The following is a 25,297-nucleotide window of genomic DNA, read 5'->3' on the forward strand; positions in this document are numbered from 1 at the left end:
TCACTTTAAGGGGAGAAAGGAAAAAAAAATACCCTATCTAATAAGAGAGCATTCTGAGCAGTGTGTTTTTGGTATTTACAGTTGATATCCAAAGTAGAAAACGATCTAGCTGAGACTGGTAACTAAGAAAGGCAGGGTGGATGAAGCAATTTTTGTTGGAATTGGATGGCAGGGCACCTTTTCATAGGTACTGATCCCAGAGGGCCATCCATTACTAAAACTCAATCTGGGTACAATAGAACCCACTTTTAATCTCAGCACTCAGGAGGCAGAGGCAGAGGCAGAGAGATCCAGGCCAGCCTGAGCTACATGGCGAGACCCTGTCTCAAAGAAAAAAAGGCTGACAAGCAATTTAAAGATAAGAGTAACGTCAGGACTCAACACCAGAGCAGCGTGTTAAGGAAAAGAATAGTAAAGCCCAGAGCACAAACAACCGGGGATGGGGATGGGTGAGGGTGGGAGGGCGTGTCTTTCGAGACGCAAACGTAGCTGCAGGTTCTGTCGCTAAACGTCCAAAGCACAGATAGGTGGGCACTGGGGACAGGAAGTAGAGCTGGGAAGGCCCCCGAGACTAGGTGACCATCTCTCCCGGCAGCAGGGCCTCCGAGGACAGAAATTGACCAAACTTAAGAACTGCCAGCGAAAGGAGCATGGCTAGCCAGGCTCCGAGCGGAAGTGCGCCTCTTCCTTCCGGTCTGCGCCGCACGAGACGGGGCGGGGCAGCGCGGGAGGCGGGGGCGGAGCCTTGCGTGGACGAACAGCTCCCTGAACCAATGAATGCAGCGGCAGCGGCCCGGCCTCCCCGGCGCGCCCCTTCCAGGGGCTGTAGACGCCCCCCAGGCCCAGCCTTGAATCGCGCCTCACAGAGCCATCCGCCGCAGGGTTCTCCCGGTCTCCACCTTGCTCTAGACCGTGGTGTGGGCGCGTCCCCAAGGCCTGGGTGTCCGGCGTGCTTCTTTGCCAATCCCAAGCCGCCCGCGAGGACTGCTGAGGCCGCAGGTCTGTAGCTGCGGGTCGGGCCGCGAGGCAACTGGACGAGCCGTGTCTATGGGACACGTGGGCGGGGCGTGGGAGGGAGCATGTCAGAGCCGGAGCGAGTGCCTCGACGTTCCGGGGGTTGGCCGGCACCTGGCCCCCTCGTGGGCTCGCCAGGTGCGCAGGGGAGTGGCTCCAGGTGCACGGTGGCGGCGCGCATCCAGATCGGCAGTCCTGGTGTTGCCTGCTGGTCCCTTAGCTAAAGTCTGGCCGGGGCTTTGCGTCCCGCTGGCTAGAGTAACTTTTTGTTTCCTAGTTCCTGGGGTTGTTGCCATCATATCGCAACGTCGCGTATCGTAATTAGCACCTGGAGTGTTTGTTAACTTTCTGTCTCAACAGGCTGAGGGTGGATGCAGATGGGCCCTCTATATCCCCTGCTCCGCCTAGGGCTAGGACGGGCATGACTCCCCAAGAGGGGACAGGATCCCAGCTGTGGCTGCAAGACTTTGAAAAGATCCCCCCCACACACTTTTTTTTTCCTCCCTCACTTTCTTCGTTTCTTGGGCCTTCAGGCACAGCATTTAAGTCTGTGTTCCTTCTCATTATTTTTGAATGAACAAATCTTAACAAAAGCGTTGTGTGTTGTTGGCTTCCTCTGTTGTATTGAGCAAGTGGCTTACCGTTAGGTAAACATTGGTACCTCGAGTGCAGGTTGGATTAGCTGCTGAAACAGTCGCGTCTCGCTACTCCTTATCTTTAATAGATAATTAGTAAAACGCTATTCATTATTCAGAGGAACGAGGCAAGATGTTCTCGGGGGACTGGAGCCAGCTTACTCACCGCCACCACACCCCCGCCTCCCCCTCACAGCTTCCAAACTAGGTAACTGCTCCCGCAGCTACACCCACTGTTGCTCCCCAGGGAGAGCAGCCACCCTGATTGGCATAGCCCCTCTGCCTTTGACACTGAGGCGTGTAGCTTAGCCCTGAGTGTTTCAAAGAACATAGGTGCTAAAATTCAGGTATCAAAGAACAATGTTTCACTTCTTCAAAATCTGGCTGTCACAAGTTTACTAGGAATCCCTCCCACGTGGTCAGTTCTGTGGGAGCATCAGACCCATTACTTTCTGTAGGAACTGTAGAAAATAGTGTAAAACTGTGTCACGCAACAATCGCATAGTGTTGCGGATTCAGGGAAGGAAAATATCCCAAGACTTTGAGCATCCAAGATGGCTTCCTGGAAGAAGGGCTGGGCTTCTTCATGTGGCTCACCTGCATCCCTGACTCCTGGAAGTGCCTGCTGCAAAACAGGTGCCGCATAAATATGGTTGAGTTAAATATTTGTGTTGTGTCTTTAAAGGCTGCTTAAGAATTATATGGGAGGGTCTGCTGACAGTCAAGCCATTTAAGTACATAAGAGCATAAGAGTGTATTGGGGTGAAGAGGGTGCTGACATATCCGTGGGGCATTTATCTGGGTGTTGTTTGTAGGAGTTGTTGGAAGAACAATGCACATGAATCTTTGACATCATGATGTACATCCGGCAAAGAAAAGAGACAAAAACCATAGAAGTTTCTGAGGATTTTCTATCACCAAAAGAAAATGTGAAGTTGGAAAAGAAATTGCCATCTGGTAGGTGATTTGAGCTAAAGTAGCACTTTGGATTACTTTTCCTTCTGCGTATTAGCATATGTCACAATCTAAAAGGGTAAAAAAAAAATTAGTGAGACTTAGGAAGGACACTTATTTCAGCAGCAGATATTCTGATTATACTTTGATTATATTGGCTTTTCAGCTGTCATCTGTAAAAGAGCTTTGTAAAAGTTGTCTGTTGGTTAGCTTACGGGCAGCAACGTCGTCAGGTTCTCTGATGCTTTGCCTGCCCTCCGACACCATCTCTTTCTCTAGTATCCGGTCTGATTTGTGTGTGCTGTACCACCCAGGCACCTTATCTTGGCTCAGTCTCATTTCACTATAGTCTTTGAGAAAGAAATTTAACATTTTATATTCAGCCAAATTCCTGAAGTTATCTCTTTTGCTTTATTTTGGGTGGGTAGGAATGGAGGGGGAAGAGACAAAAATGAGAACTTGGTGAAACCTTTATATAACATTGAACAGTTGCTAAGTGGCCCCTGGTCACATTTTGTAATTAAATGTGGTGAAAATTTTTAAAGTAAGCTTGAAAAGCTCCACACCTGTCAGCCATTTTCGATATCGGACATAATTAATCCTTTGTAGCCAGATGAATTCTTAGCAGCCAGAGCTAATAGGTAGCAGAAAAAGCTGTTTAATAAGATAAAAGATGTCTATGTTGGAGAGCCAGGCCGCTCAGCTAAATTGATGGGAGCCAATGCCTGTTAGGTAATTTGGAGTAGTTTCTGATGATGTTACCCAGTTAAAATTTATGTTAGATTGTGCCTTTCTTTTTTTTAATTGCATTTATTTAGTTACCGTGTATGTGTGGTGGCTCAACAGTGTATGCATGTGAAGGTCCAAGAACACCCAGCAGGAATCTCCCTCCTTCCACTTTATGTATTGCAGAAATCAGACTCATGTCCTCAGGCCTGGCAGCAATGCCCTTTCTCCCTGGGCTGCCTCACCGGCCTTAGCTTGTTTCTTGTTTGTTTTTAAAGATCTATCTATTTTCATGTGTATGGGTGTTTGGCCCGCATATGTGTATACGCACTGCTGGTGTGCCTGATGTCCTCAGAGGTCAGACTTGGGTACCGGGTTCCCTGGAACTGGAGTTACAGACGGTTGTGAGCCGACATGTGGGTGATAGGAACTGAACCTGGGTCCTCTGCAAGAGCAGTAAGTGCTCTTTAACTGCTGAGCCATTGTTCCAGCCCCATTTTGGTTTGTTTTATTATGTTTTTAATTAAAAAAAAAACTTTGAAGATTGTCCATTTTATGAAATCATGTCAGAAAAAAAAGCAACCCTGAAAATTAAAGACAAATTTTTTTTTTTTTTTTTTTTTGGTTTTTCGAGACAGGGTTTCTCTGTGTAGCTTTGCGTCTTTCCTGGGACTCACACTTGGTAGCCCAGGCTGGCCACGAACTCACAGAGATCTGCCTGGCTCTGCCTCCCGAGTGCTGGGATTAAAGGCGTGCGCCACCACCGCCCAGCTAAAGACAAATTTTAAAGAGAAGGAAAAACTACTCCCAACTTCCTCTTCCTGAGAGTAGCACAGATGACAGTGTTTATCTCGCTGTCTGAATGTAGCTGTCTCCACATGATTGCCCTCAAGCAGTCATATGTAGCGTTACAAAACCGAGCAAGATCCATGTGCTGTTGGGGAAGTAGCAGCTCTTCCGTTACCATGTCCTGAACCTTTTCATAAATACACCACGTGCATGTGCATGTGCCTGGTGCCCACGGAGGTCAGAAGAGGGCATCGGGTTCCCTGGAACTGGAGTGACAGACATTTTAAGCCACCATGTGAGAGCTGGAAATGGAACCTGAGTCCTTTGTAAGAGCAACAAGTCTCCAGCACCCAAGATGTTTGTTTATTTAAATCCACTTCTGTATTAGTTAAAGGTTTCTATTGCTGTGATGAAATACCATGAACAAAAACAGCTTGGGGAGGAAAAGGCCTGTTTTGCTTACACTCCATATCAGTGTTCATCACCGAAGGAAGTCAGGGCAGGGACTCAAGCAGGGCAGGAACCTGGAGGCAGGAGCTGATTCAGAGGCCATGGAGGGGTGCTGCTTACTGGCTTGCTGCCCATGGCTTGCTCAACCGGCTTTCTTATAGCAGCCAGGACCCAGCCGTTGCACAGCTCACAGTAACTGGGCCTGCCCATGTCAGTCTCTAATTAGAATCCACTGCAGACTGGCCCACAGCCGGTCTTATGGAGGCAATTCCTCAAGTGAAGTTTTCTCCTGCAGCTGAGTCTAACTGTGTCAAAGTCAAGTTGATGTGAAAACTAGCTAGCCCATTCCCAAAGCAGTTTTCAACTCCATTACCATTTATCCCTCCTGCAGTGTTGGTCAGGCCGTGCAGGGGCTCTGCCACTGAGCCACACCCCCAGCTCATATATTAGAAATTTTAAATTCCATAGTCACCAAAAATGTTTTTAAGTACCTCTCATTCTTTTGTCAATGCTAGAGAATCTGAATGAATTTTAACATGTTTTCTTCTGTCTGTTACATTTATTGCCTGTTTCTTCCCTTTTGTTCATTGCCTGTTCCTGTCCTTAGTCTGTTCCCTACTAGGATGTTCATTGTTTCTTATTATCCTTAAATCTCCTATATTTGCATTTTTCCTAGTTTGTGTGTCCTTTGGTCAGTGCTGTATTGTTTCTGTGAAATTTATTTTGATTTTTCACGTGTGTCTGTGTGTAGGTTGTACCCATGAGCATGGGCCAAAGGCAGGCATCAGATCCCTTACAGCTGGAGTTCCAGGCAGTTGTGAGCTGCCTGATCTGAGGGCTAGAAACCAAACTCAGGCCTTCTGCAAGAGTAGCAAGTGGTCTTAACAGTGGCACTGTCTCACCTGCCCCAGGTTCTATATTCTTGTTTGATGTGTTTCACTTTCCGAAAAGGTTGTGCCTCGGGAAGGTTCTGGAAGATCCTGTCGTCTGTGGTTGGTGGAATCGTGGCCCTTTGCATTGGACTTCTTACATCTGTCTACCTGGCCACCCTGCATGAGAATGATTTGTGGTTTTCCAATATTAAGGTATGGGCTACTTTGGACCGTTATTGTATGATCTACTAATTCATTTTCCCAGTAGCTAGCCATGTAGATGAATGACCAAGACCACACAGTTTTATCATGAGAATCCATCCCACTTTCTTATCCTGGCATGGTAGTGCATGTCTGTAATCCCAATATTCAGGTAGAAAAAGGAAGATCAGGCATTCAAAGGCTAGCCTGGGTTACATGAGCCCTTATCCTCCCAAAAAAGAAAAGAATCCTGGATCTTGAAAGGGTTTGACTTAGGGCAAAAAGACTTACGTGCCATCATTCAAAAATGGCATCAAAATTTGTATAATCAGATGAGTTTCTTACTCAGTATGGTGGTACCCAAACTGTACCATCACTAGGGAGGCAGGGGCAGAGGGGTTGAGAGTTGAGGCTAGCCTGGGCTACATAGTAAGCCCCTATCTGAAAAATAAAGGAAAAAGCACTATGGAGATGAGCACGTTGGTAAAGTGCGTGCTGAGGACTTGAGTTCAGATCTTCAGCACTCATGTAAAAAGCCAGGTAGAGTAGTACACTCTACAATCCCAGATTCCAGGGAGACAGACGACTTCTGAGGAATGCCACTCAAGGTTGACTTCTGGCCACCATTCATGTGCACATACAAATACATGTGCCTGTGTATCCCCATACCCTATACACATGCAGAAAGAAGAGAGAGAGAAAGAAAATTGAATTTTGTTAGTTTTAATCAATCTAGTTTTACTGTAGTTGTTTTAAACCATAGTATTTGTCAAAATGTGGGTTGTGAGACTGGCATAGTAGACTGCGAGTCATGCTTTTCGATGAGATCCAGTGGAAGAGTGTAGAGTGGGATTGCGGATTGTTTGTTACGTTTAGTTTTGATTGTGTGTGAGCTGGGTCATGGTGGAAAACTTATTTTTTAACTTTTTAATTTTTTCTGTCTGTTGGCTGCAATAGGCAAAAACAAAGGAAGAAACTCAAATGGAGCCCTAATCTCCATCAGGAGCTTCAGACCTTTCTAGTATTGTGTGTGCAATGGGTTTGATGGAAAAGCATCATTTTCTTAGAGTGGGGGGTTGACTCTCTAAATATCATTTTGTTTTCTTTCTGTCTTAGAATATCTAGAGCCTGCCGGTATCGTTTCAGGGCATGTCTGTTGACTCCGTAGAAGGAAGTTTTGATCCAAACATGCCTTGCTTTTTTTTCCTTATGATTTACTTTATTATTTAGGTATAGTGTGCATACATGTGTGTGCACCTACCTGTATGTGCACCTCCCTGTGTGTACACCTGCCTGTGGGTGCACTTGCCTGTGGGTGCACCTGCCTGTGTGTACACCTGCCTGTGGGTACACCTGCCTGTGGGTGCACCTGCCTGTGTGTACACCTGCCTGTGGGTGCACCTGCCTGTGGGTGCACCTGCCTGTGGGTGCACCTGCCTGTGTGTACACCTACCTGCCTGTGTGTACACCTGCCTGTGGGTGCACCTGCCTGTGTGTACACCTGCCTGTGGGTGCACCTGCCTGTGGGTGCACCTGCCTGTGTGTACACCTGCCTGTGGGTGCACCTGCCTGTGGGTGCAAATGCCTGGGAGAGACTAGAAAAGGGCATCGGATCCCCTGGAGCTGGAGTTCCAGGTGGTTGTGAGCTGGGAACTGAACCCTGGTCCTTTGGAAGAGCAGCAAGTGCACATAATTGCTAAGGCATCTCTCCAGCCCCAGGTAATGCTTCTTTATGAACATTAATATCTTTATTTAAATAAAGCCTAAAATGCCTCTCTGGGACTCTATGGCCAAAGTTAAATGCTGATAGCAGTGTGGCAGGAAGACACGTTGGAAGAACTATTAGTCGAGCTCTTTAAAGTTTATGAGTGGCCTTGCTCACATCCTTAAAGAACCATACTCGATCATCAAGATGCTTGGGTACCCTGGGTCAGAGTAGCCACTGTGCTACTTTTTCAATAGGATTGAGCCCATGTCTTGTGGGTAACACCAAACTAAATGCTGTGAAGAACATGGAGGAACTAACAAAGGCCTCAGCTTGTCTAGTAAATATGTAGTAGACATCTGCAGTATTAAGCATGCACTGTGCCTAACTGTAGCGGTACAAACAAATAAGATGAGACCCTTCCTCCATGTGGGTGATGCTCTTGAGAATAGTACAGGCAAGGCTTCAGACAGTGGTACACATCCTGAATCCATGCTCTGACCTGGGTAGAGTTCTGACGAGGCCCACAGGAGGGGCAGGGAAGGTTTCTACATGTACTGGTTAAGGAATCCTGAAGGATGAGTAAAGGAAGAGACCCAGGGAGGGAAAATGAACACCACAGAGGAGGAACATGTGCTTAAGGCCAGGGAGCAAGGGAGACTTGGCATGTGCCAACCGCAGCACAGCCTTGCTGGAGGACAGATGGGCAAAGGGTGACTGAGTGTGGCAACAGCTGATGGTGAAGGGCCTGAGCTCCTGTCAGAGGGAACGGCCTTTGAGCGTGTGCTGAGCCCTGCATCTCAGTAGGCTGCAGCGCTTCACTAGAGAGATGTCTCGGGCTGTGGTGTGGAGAATGGATTGAGGAGGGCAGAAGAAAGCTAGAGCCCACCGCTGAGTTAATCCTGTTCAGTGGATTCCATGAGACCTGAATATCCAATTAGGATATCCAATAAGCGATTATCTTCTGTGAGCCAGGCACTCCTCGAGGCCTGGGAATCCGGCATGGACGGAGACTTAATTTTGATGAGGGGAACAAAATCAGAGAGAAAAATCAAAGCAGATGAGTGACTAGGGGCCTCCTTAGAGTCAGGATAAAGCTGAGCTCTCAAGGGTGAGACGTGGTAAGAAGGAAGAAATGCACCACAGGGTAGTGGCTGCAAAGTGGGAGAGAGGTTGGCCAGTCCAGAATCAGGGAGGAGGCCCGTGGGCCAGAATTCTGTGAGCATAGGAAGGAAGGAAAGTAAGACCCTGTCTACACAGCGCAGCTTTGGCTCAGGAGGGAATGAGAGAGTTTATTTTGAGCCAAATATGAGTGAGCATGGCCTGGATACAGATTCCTGTTGCTCTGAGTGACACATGCTGCTGTGGAAAAGGTCACAGGAACTCCTTTGGTCACAGATCAGAGGGATCATGAATCAGTGCATTACCCAGATACTTTGGTGGGGACACCAAGAATGTGGGTATGCTGGGTTTTTTGTTGGTTTTTTTGTTTTTGATTTTTGGTTTTTTTTTGCCAGCTTGACACAAGCTCAAGTCATCCAGGAAGAGAAAACCTCACTTGAGAAGATGCCTCCAACAGACTGGCCTGGAAGGAAGTCTCTGGGGCATTTTCTTGATTAATGATTGATGTGGGAGTGTTCAGCCCACTGGGGGCAGGGCCATCTCTAGGCAGGTGGTCCCAGGTTGTATAAGAAAGCAGGCTGAGCAAGCCATTAAGCAGCACCCCTCCATAGCCTCAGCTTTAATTCCTTCCTTGAGTTTCTGCCCTGACTTCCCTTCATGAGGAACTGGATGTGTAAGGCAAACCCTTTCCTCCCCAAGTTGGTTTTGGTTGTGGTGTTTTATCACAGCAATAGAAACCTGACTAAGACATGGGTTACAGCAAGGTGGGGAAATCTCTACTGTGGGTTCCAGATGCTGTCTTAGGACATTTGTAGTCTTGAGTCTGGGAGAAGCTGGTGGTTGGCTAAGTGAGTGGATGCCAGAAGTTTCACCTGCTAGACAGACATCCTAGTCAGGGAACGAGGTTGGGGTTAGATGGCTGCTGAGACTAAAGACAGCAGGAGATGATTTGGCTCTGGGTCTGCAGCCGTCCATCTCCACAGGCATGGAGCTTCTAGTCAGTTCCTCGATCTACAGGGCCTTCCACTCGGATGTGCCTTCTTTGGAGAACTTGCGTTTGCGTTCCCATTGTGTAGGGTTCAGAGGCTGGGAGGAAATGGAGAAGAAGAGGGAGGATGGAGTCAGAGGTTTCTAGGAAGCTGGTTTGGAAGGACATTTTGCTGTTTTTTAGGGAAGGTGATTGACAGGGCAGAAAGATAGTAACTGCGGTCTTCTATGAGCAGCTTGGTGGCTGGTTGGCCGCATTTGCCATTCCCAGTAACATATGCAGACTGCCAGATGCAGTTCTCTGGGGCACAGTGACTTCTCTGCAGCTACTACCAGGTATGCCAAACTTCCCAGAACTAGCCCTCGGCAAAACTGCCCTGGCTGCAGACTGGTTGTTGCTGGGCGTGGTTGTGCACACCCTTAATGCCAGCACTTAGGAGGAGGCAGAGGCAGGTGGTTCTCTTGAGTTCGAGGCCAGCCTGGTCTACACAGGTCCATACTAGCCAGGATAACATAGTGAGACCCACTTTCAAAAAGCCAAATTCCGGTCTCAAGTTGAGGGATCCCCAGTTGACTCTCACCTCTAAGCAGTTGGCTATAACTTCTGAGGTGCTCACTAGCCATTCAGGATGAGCAGTTGGCTAGAGTGACACCTGGAACTCAGGGACATGCTGTACTTGAAGGTGGCGTAAAGATACAGGCTAGAACCAGCGGAAGGGAAAGATGCAGGGCAGTCTAGGATGACCCAAACCCAAGCATCCATACCCCTTCCTTGGGAGCTCAGGTTGAAGTACTCTCTTGGCACAGTGTAGCAGTTTCTGGTTTGATGCCAGTATACCATCCGAGACAGCTCACCTAAGCTCCAGTGCAGACGAGTGTCTTAGGATTTTTATTGCTGTGATGAAACACCATGACCAAAAGCAACTTGGGGAGGAAAGGGTGTATTTCAGCCTATACTTCCACAGTCCATCATTGAAGGAAGTTAGGGCAGGAACCTGGAGGCAGGAACTCAAGCGGAGGTCATAGTGGAATGCTGACTACTGGCTTACTCCTCATGGCTTGCTTGGTCTTGCTTTTACTTGGCAGGTGGGACACCACTCACAGTGAGTTAAGCCATCCCCACACTGATCAAGAAAATACCACAGGCTTTCCCACAGGCCGGTTTGGTGGCCACATTTCCTTAATTGAGGTTCTGTCTTTTATACTGACTCTAGGTGGGGTCAAATTGTCGTGAAAACTAGCTGGCACAAGACTCAGTGGATCCTTGGCCGTGGGCTGAACACAGTCTGCAGCCTAGAGAGGTCAGAATGATACTGTGTGGCTCAAAGCCCTAACCTTCTAGTTACTGGCGAGGCTTACTGACATCCTGAGTCATCTTCATACAAACAAGAGGCCCATTCTGAGTCAGCAGCATCAGCTGCCAGATGGGGTCTTCAGAAAAAGGGCACTCGTCACTCAGGAGTTAAGGGCTGCCTTCCAGGAACAGAGGGCTGAGAACAGCTGAATTCTTGATTTCTGGAGTTTGGAAGTTCCTTCCAAGGACAGAGTCTCACTGTGTAGCCCAGGCTGGCTCTGAACTCGGGATTCTCCTGCCGCCATCCCCCAGCTGACTTTCAATACTGAAGGCATTTTCAGAGTTGCCATGCCAAAGATAGGGAGTTGAGGAAGCTGGATTTGTGGCTCCGAAGGCAGGCACTCCATCTGTGTTGAAAAATGGACATTTTCGTATTACCAGCTTGTAGATGTGTGGGTGAGATTGTTTCAGAAGTGTGTAGAATGGGGAAGAGAGAAGCCTGGACAGCCTCTTCTGTGCCTCCGATGCCATCTGGGAAGCCACAAGCTGGCATATCCTCTAACAGGTTTCTTCCACCCACCACTCCCTGTCCTGTGGAGGCTACAACCAACTCCCCTCCCCACTTTTTATTCAAGCAGTATCTCCTTTTATTTGTTTCGAGACAGGGTTTCTCTGTGTAGCCCCTGGCTGGCCTGGAACTCACTCTGTAGACCAGGCTGTCCTCAAACTCAGAGATCTGCCTCCTGAGTGTGCAGTTACTCCTGGCACTAAGCTATTTTTTTTAGTGAAAATACTTTCATTTTGAGTACTTGGAATTGTTAATTATTCAGAGACTAAAAATAATTCCTTGAAAAATAAAGAACTCACGTGTTGAGTTTCTGTGTTCCAAATGACTTACTGGTTTACTTTTTACTTGATTTTAAGATAACATCTCACTACATAGCTCAGGCTAGCCTCCAGCCGTTGGTCCTCCAGACTCAACCTTGAGTGCTGGGATTCCAAGAATACACCACCGTGCCCTACCTCAATGCCTTGTGTCTTTGTGTTTGTTTCCTTTGAAACACAGTCTCAGTGCCCAGCCCTGGATGGCCTGGTATTGCAGTCCAGGAGAGAAAGTTACAGACTACCATACAAGTAGTATGCCAAGTTGGAGGTCTTTATTAGTTGGCAACCAAGAGTAGGCTCTGGCCCCAAAGAACTCTTGGCCCGTCTACTGTAATGAGATTGGTGACTGCCCTAATTGTCATCAGAGATACTCTATCCAGTAACTGATGGAAGTAGATACAGAGATCCACAGCCAAGCCGTGGGCTGAGCTCCAGGAGTCTTGCTAAGGAAAGGGAGGAGGGATTGTATGAGTCAAGGGGGTCATGATGGGGGAACCCACAGAGACAGCTGACCTGAGCTTGTAGGAGCTCATGGACTCTAGACCAACAGTTAGGGAGCCTGCCTGGGACCGACCGAGGCCCTCTGCCTGTGTGACAGTTGTATAGCTTGGTCTGTTTGTGAGGCTCCTAGCATGGGATCAGGACCTGTCCCTGGCGATTAGCTGGCTTTTGGGAACCTGTTCCCCATGCTGGATTACCTTGCCCAGTCTTGAAGCAAGGAGAGGAGCTTGGTCCTGCCTCATCTTGATGTGCCAAGCTTTGTTCAAGCCAGTGGGAGGCCTGCCCCTTTCTGAATAGAGGCAAGGAGAAGTGGATGGGGAGAGGAGTAGATGGGAAGGAGAGGAGGGAGGGGAAACTGCAGCCGCTAGGTAAAATAAATGAAAAAAATGTTATTTAAAAAAAAAAAAAAACACCATGGTGACATCATTGTCAGGTGTAGGTCATGGGACCTGTGTGGCTTTTTTTTTTTTTTTTTTTTTTTGCTTACATATGTGGACTATGGTTAGGGTCATGGGAAATCCCAAATGTGTTGTCCAAGAGAACATAGTCGTCGTCGGGTGCTGGGGGCTGAGAAGTGCCTGAGCAGACACAGATTGGAGTCCCGGTAAGATGAGGACAGGATAGTGTCAACTCGTCACTTCACTGGAACACCGAGAATAACCCAGGCTCACCTTGACTGTGTGACAGTTTGCTTCAAAGTGATTTTTGGAATGTTCTTTGCAGCTTTGAGTTTGAGTTTGAAAAGTGGGAACCTTGAAGCATCAACTTGAAAACTGAAGGGAAAGATACTGGCTTAAGCAATGTAGAAAATCTATTTCGAACCCCATTCTGAGCCTCGTTTATGGGGTAGAGAGTTTATTTCCTCCTGTTCAGTCACTGTAGTTTATTTTCCTTGCCACAAAACTTCAAATGTTATAGATTAAAAAGACACATCCTGTGTGGACTGTCTGCAGTGTTCTTGCTACATTTTATGGTGGTTTTTTGTTGTTTTTTTTTAACTTAGTAAACACCTTAGCTTTAAATTGGCCTTTAAAAGCAGCCTGTTTTTTCTGCTCTTTATCATAATCAAACAAACCAAAAGGGCACAGTCCACGTTCTTACTTGCTGCCTTGCCCTCCAAGCCCAGTGCATTATTGGAGCCAAGTAAATAAGCTTGTGTGTGAAGCAGGGTGGACCTCTGGGGTTGCAGGAAGGGAAAGCAGAGGAACGGGGAGGCAGCTGGTTGCTGGGAAGATCTGCCTGGAAGTGGACCAGAAGGAGCAGCTTAGCTTGGCTGATGGGATGCTGTGAGTCCTGGCAAGTGGGAGACAGCCAGTGCATTTTAGTGATCAGGGTCAGCTGAGGCTGTAGGATAGCCATGTTGCTGCTATGCTTCTATTTATTGAACGTTTTTTATGCTTTATTTCTTGTTGTTAGACGTGCTATAGTGTGATGGCGAAACAGACTTTCAGATGAAAAATACTGCGTAAGACTCACTACTGCTTTTTGTTTGTTTGTTTATAATGATGTCATTTCCTCCTTCCCTCCCCTTTAAGCCTTCCCAAATGCTTAAATTCCTGGCCTCTATTTTCATTAATTGTTGTTATAAATAGGGAAGGGCACACCAGTTGATTACCAATACCAAATGATCAGCCCTGAAAATATACAAATAGCATTATAGAGACTGAGCAGGTTGTACTTACGTATTTAGGAATACACACACACACACACACACACACACACACACACACACACACACGGAACACAAAAAGGGGGAAAACTTTTGAGTGCTGAAGGTGAAAATGTGGTTTAGTGGTAGAGCATTTGCCTAGTTTGTGCCTGTCTGGTTTTCATTTCTGCCACCACCACCAAAGAAAGTATTTTCCTCTTCCATTTTTCATCCTACATGCATATGTATTTTACCTACCAAACCCAATATCATATGTACAATTGCCGTATCTGATTTCTTACACAGACACTTACATTTCTTCACCAAGCTTGTACCATTATTAGATTAAAAATGTATGCTTATAGAATTCCACAGATTTGACACTCGTATACTCTTATTTATTTCACTCTTTGAATGTGCCCCAATTTTGGAGAGTTAGATTGTTTCTAATTGTGTCATTAAATTCCAAAATTACTTACTTAACTTCTCACTTTGAAGTGGCAGTAAAAACATGTCACTTTCTACTCGTCTTGAAATTGTGTCAGGACAATTAAGGAAAATGAAGAGAGCCGGATTCTCTTTCCCCTCCCTCCCTCCCATCTAAGGCTGCGCATGCAAAGCATACTCTACCACACTGTGCCCAGACTTTGTATCTCCTGAGTCTCAAAGTCCTATTATCCCAATTCCAGGCAAAACCAGTGAGGTCCAGAGGAGTGTCAAAGGTGCTGACCTGACCAAGGGCTCTCCAGCTCCACCATCTGGTGAGGTTACAGAGTATAGATAGGCCTGAGGTACTGGCGTGTCCACCCATGCCCTGATGGGGGCCCTGGGGACAGGCACAAGGAGCCACAAAGCAGTTCCTAGATGTGCCTCTGTGAACAAGAATGGAGCTAGGCAGTATGAAGGGAGTCCTAACAGGGTTTGACTGTATCTGTAGGACGTGGGATTTAGTAGAACAGAAGCTGCTGTTTGGACAGCCCTAACATTGCCAATCACTGCTGACTAAACTCAGTGGGGGGGACTAAAGAAATCATTCTTAAGGTCTCACTATGTTGCCCTGGCTGGCGTGGGATCCACTATGTAGAGTAGGCTGACCTTGAACTCAGATTTCTCCCTGCCTCTGACTCTGCTTCCTGAGGACTGGGATTTAAGTCATGCACCACCAGGGCAGGCTAAGAAATCACTGTTGAAAAGCAGCCTCTCTCCTAAAGTGACTTTGCTGGTGTGAGTATGCCCCTTACCTCTCTCCACCAGAGCCTTTTTGGAAAGAACTGATCAAGGAAGAACTTGTCAGTTATATTTACAATGATTAATTACCCAGAAAGAGTCAGCAGAAGATTGTGAAATGATACAGTAAGAGAAAGGGGGAGAAGAAACCAGCAAAACTTGATAGCAAGGACTTGAAGATAGAGACCACATAGATCACAAATAGCCAGGCACAGTGGTGAGGCCTGAAACCCCATCACTCAAGAGGCTAAGGCAGGAGGATCGAGTTTAAGGCCAGCCTCAACTACACAGTGAGACCGTGTCCCCAAAATAAAGAGTATTTGCCAGTTTGGAAGATAGACTTTTTAAAATTTAATTTATGTTTATGAATATGAGTGCTTGCCTGCAGGTCTGTCTGTGTACCAGAAGAGAGCAACAGATCGCCTGGAACTGTCCAGTGGATGTGCACCTCCACCTGGGCACAGATCCTTTGCAAGTGCTCCTACTCACTGTGGTAGTTTGAAAGAAAATGGCTCCCAAAGGTCCATAGGGAGTGGCACTGTTAGGAGGTGTGGCCTTGTTAAAGTGGGTGTGGTCTTGTTGGAGGAAGTGTGTCACTGTGGGGCGGGCTTTGAGGTCTTTGCTCAAGCTATACCTAGTGTGGTACAAGTTGCTTCTGCTGCCTGTGAATCAAGATGTAGAATTCTCAGCCCCTTCTCCAGCACCATATCTGCCTGCATGCTGCCATGCTCCCCGCCATGATGATAATGGACTAAACCTCTGAAACTGTAAGCCAGTCCCAATTAAATGTTTTCCTTTATAAGAGTTGCCATGGTCGTGGTGTCTCTTGTAGAAACCCTACACTGAGCCATCTCTCTAACCCCAGTCTGTGCTTTTTAAAAAGAGATAGAGGAAGGCCACAAAGGGAAAGGAAGCAAGAGTCGACAGAATTTAGAAAAGAAAGTAGGACCAAACAGGGTTCAGCATCCTGCAGGTTCATCTGTGGAAAGCACAGAGGAAGAGTTGGACAGGCGGGGAAATGGAAACAGTGGGGAGAAATATGTCACGTGTTGGAGGGGAAGAGGCGGCCAGGGAGGACAAAGCAAACATGCAGCACTGGTGTCCTAACAAAGAGAAGGGGACGGGTGACACAGAAACTTGTCACTGAAAATTCAAGGATAAAGGGAAATTTGGGTATACAAATTGAAAGGACATAGTTGGTCCCAGGGAATGTTAACCCAGCAAAACCGTTAGCCTGAAGTAACACTATGAAAACATGATATGGCAGAGCAAACCTGTAATCCCATCAATTAAGAGGAAGAGGCAAGAAGATCAGAGGTTCAAGGTCATCCTGGGCTACATAATGGGTTTGAAGCCAGCCTGGGATCCATGAGACCATTTGTGTGTGTATACACATGCACTAATTCTGAGCCACTGAGATGGCCTGGTATGTAGAAGCAGTTTGGACATAAGCCTGATGATCTGAGTTCGATTCCTGGAATCCATGTGAAGAGGGGGAAAGAGCCAATTCCACAAAGTTGCCCACTGAACTCCGTGCATGTGAGGTGTGCACAGAAGAATAAAAAGTATAGAGCAGTATGACATTGTAAGACTTAGCACTGGGGATATAGCTAAGTGGTAGAGTGATTTCATAGCATACATAGCCCCTCAGTTTCAGAGAGAGAGAAGAGTAGGGAGATGGATCGCAGGACTTAATAAAGGAGCCAGTGGGCATTACGGATCACATGACCTGAAAGGAGAGTCATGGGTTTCCATGATCACATGTGAAACTCAGGACCATGGTGGTACATACCTGTAATGCCAACGCTCAAGAGGCTGAGGCAGGAGGATCACAAGTTAGAGCTAATCTAGGCCTACAATAGTGGTTTGCATATTAGCCTGTCACAAATTTTTTTAAATTTTGAATGATGCTTATAGAATATTCTAAGTGATTTACATGTTAACTTATTTTATCGTATTAAAGGCATTGTCGTAGTCACTGTTCTCACTGTTCTGTGAGGAGACACCACAACCAAGGCAACTTTTTAAAGAGAAAACATTTAACTGGGGGATTATTTACAGTTTAGAGGCTTAGTCCATTATCACCACGGGAGAGAGCATGGCAGCACACATGGCTCTAGAATAGTAGCTGAGAGCTATATCCTGATCTGAAGGCCAAGAAAGAGAGAGCCTGAGCCCGTCCTGGGCTTTTGAACCCTAGTGCCCACCCCTAGTGACACACCTTCTCCAATAAGGCCACACTCCAGTGAGTCCACACCTAATCCTTCTAATCCTTTCAAATAATGCCACTCCCTGGCGACTAAGCATTCAAATATATGAGCTTATGCTGGCATTCTTATTCAAACCACCGCTGAAGAGGAACTATTTAACCCGGCCTTTAGATAGAAGTGGGGCATGGCAGTGATTTAACCCGGCCTTTAGATAGAAGTGGGGCATGGCGGGGTACGGCTTTAATCCTAGTACTCGGGAGGCAAAAGCCAGCCAATTGAGGCCAGTCTGGTCTGTGGAGTGAGTTCCAAGCCAGCCAAGGCTATAAAGCTAGTCTTCATCTCAAAAGAAAATGTGTGTGTGTGTGTGTGTGTGTGTGTGTGTGTGTGTGAGAGAGAGAGAGAGAGAGAGAGAGAGAGACAGAGAGACAGAGAGACAGAGAGAGAAACAAGAAAAAAAATGTCAGAAATGCTATCAGTGGAACTCGCATTTATTTACTGTAGGACCAAGGCTACATAACACTACAGCACAAAGTGTATTGGATGTAGCAGCGCAGGCTGACGTGTAATGAAGTAATGATTGATTGTGTAATATAATGACCTAGTAATGATATGATAGTAGTAACATGGCACATGAAAAAAAAAATGAGAGAAAGGTAGTGGAGGCATCTTAGTGGAGGCTTTCTTTTATATAGCTAGAAGCAAAATGTATCTATAAATATGTGTCTATTCCAATCTGGTAAGCTGGACTGGGGATGGGTCTCAGTAGAGAGCTTGCATAGCATGCAGGAAGCCCTGGCTTAACTCCAGCATCATGTAAACTGTGCACACCTGTAACCTCAGCCCTGGGTGCTGGAAGTGAGATGATCAGAAGTTCAAGGACATCTTCAACTACGTAGAGATTTTTGAAGTCACCCTGAGCTACATGATAAATCAACAAATAGAGCTGAGTTTTGTAATACATCCCTGTAATCCTACCGCTTAGGAAGTGGAAATAGGAGAATTGAGAGACCTGGGTTCAAGACCAGCCTGGGCTTCATAGTGATACTGTCTCAAAATACACAACCCCATAAGTGTGTTTATGAAAGAAAACTACCCAAAAGCTCAGGAGAAGTATACACAGCATACCATCACGGTTACTCATTGCAGAACATCAGTAGATAGTACACAGAGACGTAAATAAGTTGTCCTGTGTTGGAGTTAAGAAAGTCACCCTGTGAACCTCCCAGTTAAAAGCAGGACACACACACACACACACACACACACACACACACACACAGGGGGGAGGGGGAAGAATGAATCAAAGAAGCATTCCCAAAAGCAGGACATAAGATGCATGAACACAAGTATATCAGATATATCCAAACTCTTTTTTTTTTTTTTTTTAATTGAAACAGGGTCTCACTACTCCTGGCTGGCCTGGAACTCATATTGTAGACCAGGCCGGCCTCAAACTTACAGGTGTGCACTACCGTATCCGATTTCCACACTTTGTATTTTTAAGTTACTCATATAGGTGTGTGTATATACAGGCACATGAGTGCTATGTCCCCAGAGCCAGTAAAGGGCATTGGATGTCCTGGAACTGTAATGCCAGGCAATTGTGAGCCTGCTAATGTGGGTGCTGGGAACTGAACCTGGGTCTGCTACCAGAGCAGGAAGTGCTCTGGATGGCTGAGCCATCTCTCTGGCTCCCCAGAGTTTGTTTTGTTTTGTTTTTGACAGAGAACATAGAAAGACTTTATTCTCTCAGTAAACACTCAGGCTCCTGCCTCAGGATAGTGTGACAGTTTCCTCTTTGATGCATTCATTCCTTTAAATAAAAGTTCAAGCTAACTAAAAACAAAACTCTTTGCTGCTTGTAATGAGTGTCACCCTCTCCTTTCCCTCCTCCACTCTCCCTTCACTTTGTTGTACCCCTGAGGACTGAAGCCAGGGTCTTCTACATTGCAGACAGGTGCCTGAAAGTAGTTCTTAAACAATTCTTGGAGCACGAGGGAAGGAATGTGGAATGTTTAGAAATTAAAAATGAAATCCAGGAAGCAGAGATGTATTTCAAAGCAGTGTGCAGCATTTTGTTGTTTTAAATAGTATAATGTAGAACAGGATTGAAGCACCCAGAAGTGAATGGAATATTCCTTCGTGGATTGCAGAGTAAACAATCGGGCAAAAGGAGGGCTACAGCTAAGTAGTAGATCAATAAACAGGAAACCGTTTGGTGAAATGAAAGCTATCGGGGCTAGAGAGATGGCTCAGCAGAGGTTAAGAGCACTGGCTGCTCTTCCAGAGGTCCTGAGTTCAATTCCCAGCACCCACATGGTGGCTTACAACCATCTGTAATGAGATCTGGTACACTCTTCTGGCCTGCAAGGACACATGCAGACAGAACACTGTATGTATAATAAATAAATAAATCTTAAAAAAAAAAAAAAAGAAAGAAAATGAAAGCCGTCGGTGTGGTCTTGTCCACCAAAGCACAAAGATGGAAGAAATGAAGTAGAAGTCCAGAATCTAAAAACCGGAAGCAGGTCGTGACGGCACGGGTAGCATGCCTATGCAAATCTGAGGTCTTAGAAAAAAGTGGATTTAATTCTAGGAAGATAGGAATGGCCAAATGTGGCCCCAGAAAACATTTTCTGTAATTTTAATAGAGCATAATTTGCCATTCTTTACCCTAAAAATACCAGGCACTAGTGATTTTTTCTTTCAAGTGAGAAATGTTCCCTGCACTAGGGATGCAAGTAAGGACTTTGCCCATTAGGTAAATGATCTCCTTCTGAGCTGTACCCCCTCCTTCTGAGCTGTACCCCCTCCTTCTGAGCTGTACCCCCAGCCCCTCGCTGGTGGAGTCTAGACAGGCGCTTCACTCTTGAGCCGTAGCTGTAGCCGCCCAAACTCTTAAAAAAACAAACAAACCCAAAACCAAATACTTTAGTGGTTTCAAACCATTGTAGAACACATTCTACAAAGCCGTTGCAGAACCAAATACTCCGGTGGTTTCAAACCGTTCTAGAACACATTCTACAAAGCCGTTGTAGTGCCGACATAGAGCTGCAGCTGGTTTTCCTTGTGTTACTTAGCATCTGTGCAGTGACTGAGAACACAGAACTGGCCAATGCTGAACTCCTAGAGGAAACATGTCTATACACACACACACACACACACACACACGCACGCACGCACACGCACACACACACACACACACGACATACAGATTATAACCTGAAGTCCTGAAGCCCTCCTCCTCATAGAGTATATTTTATTTTATGAAAGGTAAGTTGAGGTTCAAAAGGATTGAGTGATGTCACTGTTTCTCCATGCTACAGCTGGAGTGGGAACCCTGTCCAGCTGACGTCAGAGCTGAGGTCCTTGCTACACTGACCCTGTTCTGTTCATCTTTGTGTGAGAGCTTTTCAGGGCGACTGACTCCACCTAGGACCCACGAACGCTGGGCATCTTGACTTTGTCGCAGCCCTGTGCTTGTGCACAGGTGACTGCATGTATACTGGGCGCACTGCGTTTCGGACACGAGGCCTCTGCAGCTCTGAGATCACAGGTGTGGACTACCAGACCCAGTTCCTAGCTCAGATCTTCACAAGGCGGCCTTCTTCAGTCCTCATCCCGCCTGGGGACTTGAGGACAACAAGCCTTCACCCCGTACCTGACTGGTTTTTGTGCCTTAGCTGTGCCTTTGGCTTCTCTGCGCCTCTGCTGATGCAGACGCTCTGCCGTTGATGTTTGCACCTTTGCTCCCATCTAGGGGACGCGTCCGCTGTGCCCTCTTCCTTTTGAGCTACTGTAGTCCCTGTTCTTCTCTCATGGTTCTTTCTGGAACCCTTTCCAACTGGGCTTGAGTATGCAGTCCTGCTCTAAAAAGGCGTTTAGTAAAATGACCAGTGATCTCCAAGATGCTAAACCCGGTGGTAGTCACTCAGCCTTGCTTGGACTTGGTCTTCCAGGACATACTTCTTTGGGATTGGCTCCTGCCTCTGCCACTGAGCCCAAGGGGCTTCTAATGCTGCTCCTCCGCCTCTGACCTCTTGATGGCTGAAACCCCAGGTCTCTTCCATCCACCCTCGTTTTTAAGATCTGCATGCTGGTGGCTCCCAGTGAGGACCCCACTCAGGTATTCCCCTGAAATCCAGACCTGTGCATCAGCCCCTTAGTTGGCCACCTTCTGGTGTCCAGTGGGCATTTCAGATGCAGCAGGCCAAAGCCCTGGCAGCTGGGAGCCACCTCGGCGTTTTTCACATCTGCAACTCACAACTTCATGTCTGGCTGGCATAGGCCAGAAGGCTTTGAAAGATCTTGTTCGTTCAGACCCTACATGAAGTCAGTCGCTCAGCAAATCCCACTCTTACACACGTGCGATGTCCAGAAGGTGACTGTCTCGAGACTGTGCCTTTTCTCTGCCTGTGTGACTGCCGCAGCCCCTAATGCAAGCCCAGCTTTGCTGCTTTTTTTTTTAAACCGAGTATAAACAGTGGCTTTCGTTGTGAGATGTCAAACATGCCGTCATTGTGCTCGGCTCCATTCACCTGCCACGACTCTTTGTTTACCCCAGCTCTGTCTTGCTCCCCTTCCCTCCAATCCCCTCCCTCCACTCCACATAGCCACCCTTTCCTGTCTCACATGTGTGTGCTGTATGTATAGATCCTGCACGTGAGGGAGTGTCTGCACTGTTGATCTTTCTGAGGCTGGCTTATTTCACCCAGTGGTCCAGGCGGACTGCTCTGAACTCTGTAAACCTCTAGGGGCTGGAGGGGTGCCTCAGTGGTTAAAAGTAGTTATTGTAACTCCAGCTCCGTGAGATCTGACACCTTCTTCTGCCCACCATGGACACCTGCACAAACATAGCCTACACTCACACGTGTACACGTAACTATATAAAGTATACGTACTATATAAGGGTGTGTGTGTGTCCAAGCATGATGGTACATGTCTATAATCCTAGCATGAGGCAGAAGCACAAAGATCAGTCAGTGCCCGCCAGCCTGGCCTACCGAGTGAGTATAAAAACAAACTCCTAACTCTCCTCTGCACACTTCACTCTTCCTAGCTGTCAAGTACAGGCCCAGAATGAATCTGTGTCACCTATGGGAGCAGAAGAGGCCCCCTCTATTACCTCCTTCCTGCCCTTAGTATCCACTCTTCCTGTACCCTCATCTGCACTCAGGCCGCCTTGCCTTCCTGCCTATTTCTGGTACTTGTGTGTGGTTCTGTATGATTGGCAGGTCCTTCCCTCAGGTATCCACTGGCCACAGTTACCTCCAGATCTCTGCTCAGAGACCATCCCATCACATTGTCTTTTTTTTTTTTTTTTTTAGACACAGTTAAACTATATATACCTATATCTAGCCTGGAACTCACTATGCAAACCAGGAATTCACAGAGATCCCCCTGCCTCAGCCAAGTGCTGAGATTAAAGGTGTGCACCACCACACCCACACCCAGCTACTTTAAAAAAAATTTTTTTTTAAATTTATTTTACGCATGTGTTTTACCTACGTGTGTGTGTGTGTGTGTGTGTGTGTGTGTGTGTGTGTGTGTGTGCGCGCGCGCACGCGCCACATGTGTACCTGGTAACAGTGGAAGTCAGAGGTCAGGGTTAGATCCCCTGGAACTGGACTTAGGAGCTGCCACGAGCATTTTCCTTTGTTTTCCATACACTGTTCCTTCTTGTTCCTCTGGATCTAGGACTGGCTTCTTAGACTCCTTTGTTTCCACCTACTCCAAGCTTGTTCGGCTCTCCTGGCTTCTTCCTAGTCCGTTTCCATGGGCTTCTGTTTCGCCAGTACGGCTTTATAGGTTTCCTGCTGCAGGATCCGCAAACTTCTTCAAATCAAGGTGTCTCTGGAATAGCCGGGGTTGATCCGCAGCTGCCGATGGCTTCCAGGCAGGCCCAGTGCGAGCTGGTAGAGCCTGCAAGACTTAACCTTCTCACCAACGCTGCTTGTCAGCTGTCACGTGTCACAGCTCTAATCAACTCCGGGGCAGGAATCCTCACATCTAACAGATGGATGTGAATTTAACCAGACAATAAACCATGTACGTGCCGTAAATATGTTTGCCAAGGGCATGGTTCCCAGTGTGGGCTTTTCTGCACAGCTGTCTTCCCTTGAACTCCAGTTTCTTGGTGAGATGATTTGTTAGCCTAACTCTGTAACAGCGTTTCAGAGAGCTAATGGGTCGTCGGCATCTCCATTCCCAGCAGCCTAATTATTGGGGGTAGGGAGAGAATAGTCTATCAACGCGAGTTACTGATATGAGATATTTTAAATGAGCTTGATGTGTTCCCAAACTGGGTGTCATTTGTCTCGAAGGGCGTAATAACCTTTCAGGCATGGCCAGCCACTTGCTCGCACACCCCTGGGGTACAGACCAGGGACTGTGTTTTCACCTTTTAGTATTTAAATTACTATCCAAACTATTACTGCAGTGCTTTTAGGGATGCAGATCTCTAAAACTACAATGCACAGGATCTAGAGAGATGGGTTGGAGGTCAAGAGCACTGGGTGCTGTCCTAGAGGACCATAGTTCAGTTTCCAGCACCTGTATTGTCTGCTCATAACTCCCTGGAACTCTAGCATCCAGAGGCCTGACACCCTCTGCCGGCTCTGCAGGTTTGTGCTTGTGGGTCCGTACACACACACACACACACACACACACACACACACACACACACACACACACACGAGAATCCAGTTCATCCGTCTGTCTGCTTCTTTCTGTCATTATTTTCAGACACGTTTTTATTCTTTCACCAAACACTGCTCTCCCCTCCAGGACCTATGCAAATTAAAATGGGGAGTATCTGTCCACTTTGCATTCTACAGAGGGTAACTTCGACGGATGTACATTTTCATTGGTGCAAACCACCAGCCAGAGTATAAATTGCTGTAGAACTGGGAAAGTGTTTGAGTGAAGCAGATGTTCTCTTAGCGTGAAGCAGATGTAAAACTTGCGAGTGTCTGTCTAATAAAGGATAGCATTTGGTTCGAGACAGCTGGTGCCAGGATTACCAATTAATCATGTTTGAATGCGTTTTTCACTAATTAGATCCCCCTTTGGTTTTTACTGTTCTGGGTGTAGTAAAGAAGGGGGAAGGGCGTAAAACCTTTCCACTTTTTACACTTTGAATAACCCCCATCTTTATAAGACTTTTTTTTTTTTTTTAATTCGTAGAATCCTATTGGAAATGAAGCCCAAAGATGTGAATGAATGACTGAGCTGGCTCCCTCACTGAAACTATAGGTTTGAAGTTAGGGTATTCTGGAAGGCAGTAGCTGGCATTGTGAACACTCAAACGCAGCTGGAAAAAAGAGGAGTGTAATTACACTTAATGTGGGTTTATTTTTGTTTTATTCTTTTGCATGGACAAAAGCTAGTATTTGCTCAGTTATCATCCATAGGCAGTCTCCACGGTTATCTGAGTGGGAGTTTGAACAGGACAGAAACATGGGGTACCAGTTTGGTTTTATATGCTCAAAAGCGATAGAGCATATGTTCACAAAGATGAAAGATGGCTAGGTTGGTGTCATTGTTGAGAAAGGTCACCTCTTAGCTGCACCACTATGGAAGCAGAGGAAGCGGGCTGGCCCCAGAGTCCTTTCCAGGAAGCAAGGGTGCCAAGGCTGATAGTTGTGGTTTTGTTCTGTTTTGCTTTTGCACTACAGGGATGGAACCCATGTGTAGGCCAGGCTAGTCCGCACTCTTGGGCTGCATCTACAGCAGTATTTGTTGTTGTTTGTCCTCTTTTTCAGGACACTGAGCCATCTCTCCAGCCCATAAGTGGTCTTTTAATAATGTTTATTACTCTTTGGAAAAATCATGGCAGGTAGGGATGAGCAAAGATGTGCTGGGGTGAGGATTTGTAGCAAGCAGTGTGAGTGTTTATGACCTCCCCGGCTACCTGAGGAGGTGGTGATGTGCATGATACCACTTTTTACACAGTGTGAGCTCAGCTCTAGGACCTGGCTTTTAGAACACTGAATAAAGGAGTCTGTAATGGCATAGACTGAAGCTTTTCAAATCACTTATAGACAAATGCATGTGGAATGTCTTCACCACTGAGTCGTCT

The 25,297-nt window shown here is 46.7% G+C and overlaps 1 protein-coding gene across 3 annotated transcripts in view; it reads left to right on the forward strand.

The window, feature by feature from the left end:
• The first annotated feature begins 760 nt into the window (after positions 1–760).
• Positions 761–25,297, forward strand: part of Dpy19l3 (dpy-19 like C-mannosyltransferase 3) — a 71,948-nt gene continuing 47,411 nt past the window's right edge. The window contains exons 1-3 of one of the 3 annotated variants that reach the window (XM_052761335.1): positions 761–999; positions 2,465–2,606; positions 5,520–5,653. In XM_052761335.1, coding sequence (XP_052617295.1) covers positions 2,504–2,606; positions 5,520–5,653 — 237 coding nt within the window. In that variant the 5' untranslated portion in view covers positions 761–999; positions 2,465–2,503. Of the gene's footprint in view, positions 1,000–2,056; positions 2,286–2,464; positions 2,607–5,519; positions 5,654–25,297 lie in introns of those variants that run through there. The other 2 variants (XM_052761333.1, XM_052761334.1) reach the window with 2 other exon arrangements.

Source organism: Peromyscus californicus, unplaced genomic scaffold, assembly GCF_007827085.1.
Source record: "Peromyscus californicus insignis strain IS unplaced genomic scaffold, ASM782708v3 Scaffold_4__1_contigs__length_199733344, whole genome shotgun sequence".
NCBI classification, from domain to species: Eukaryota; Metazoa; Chordata; class Mammalia; order Rodentia; family Cricetidae; genus Peromyscus; species Peromyscus californicus.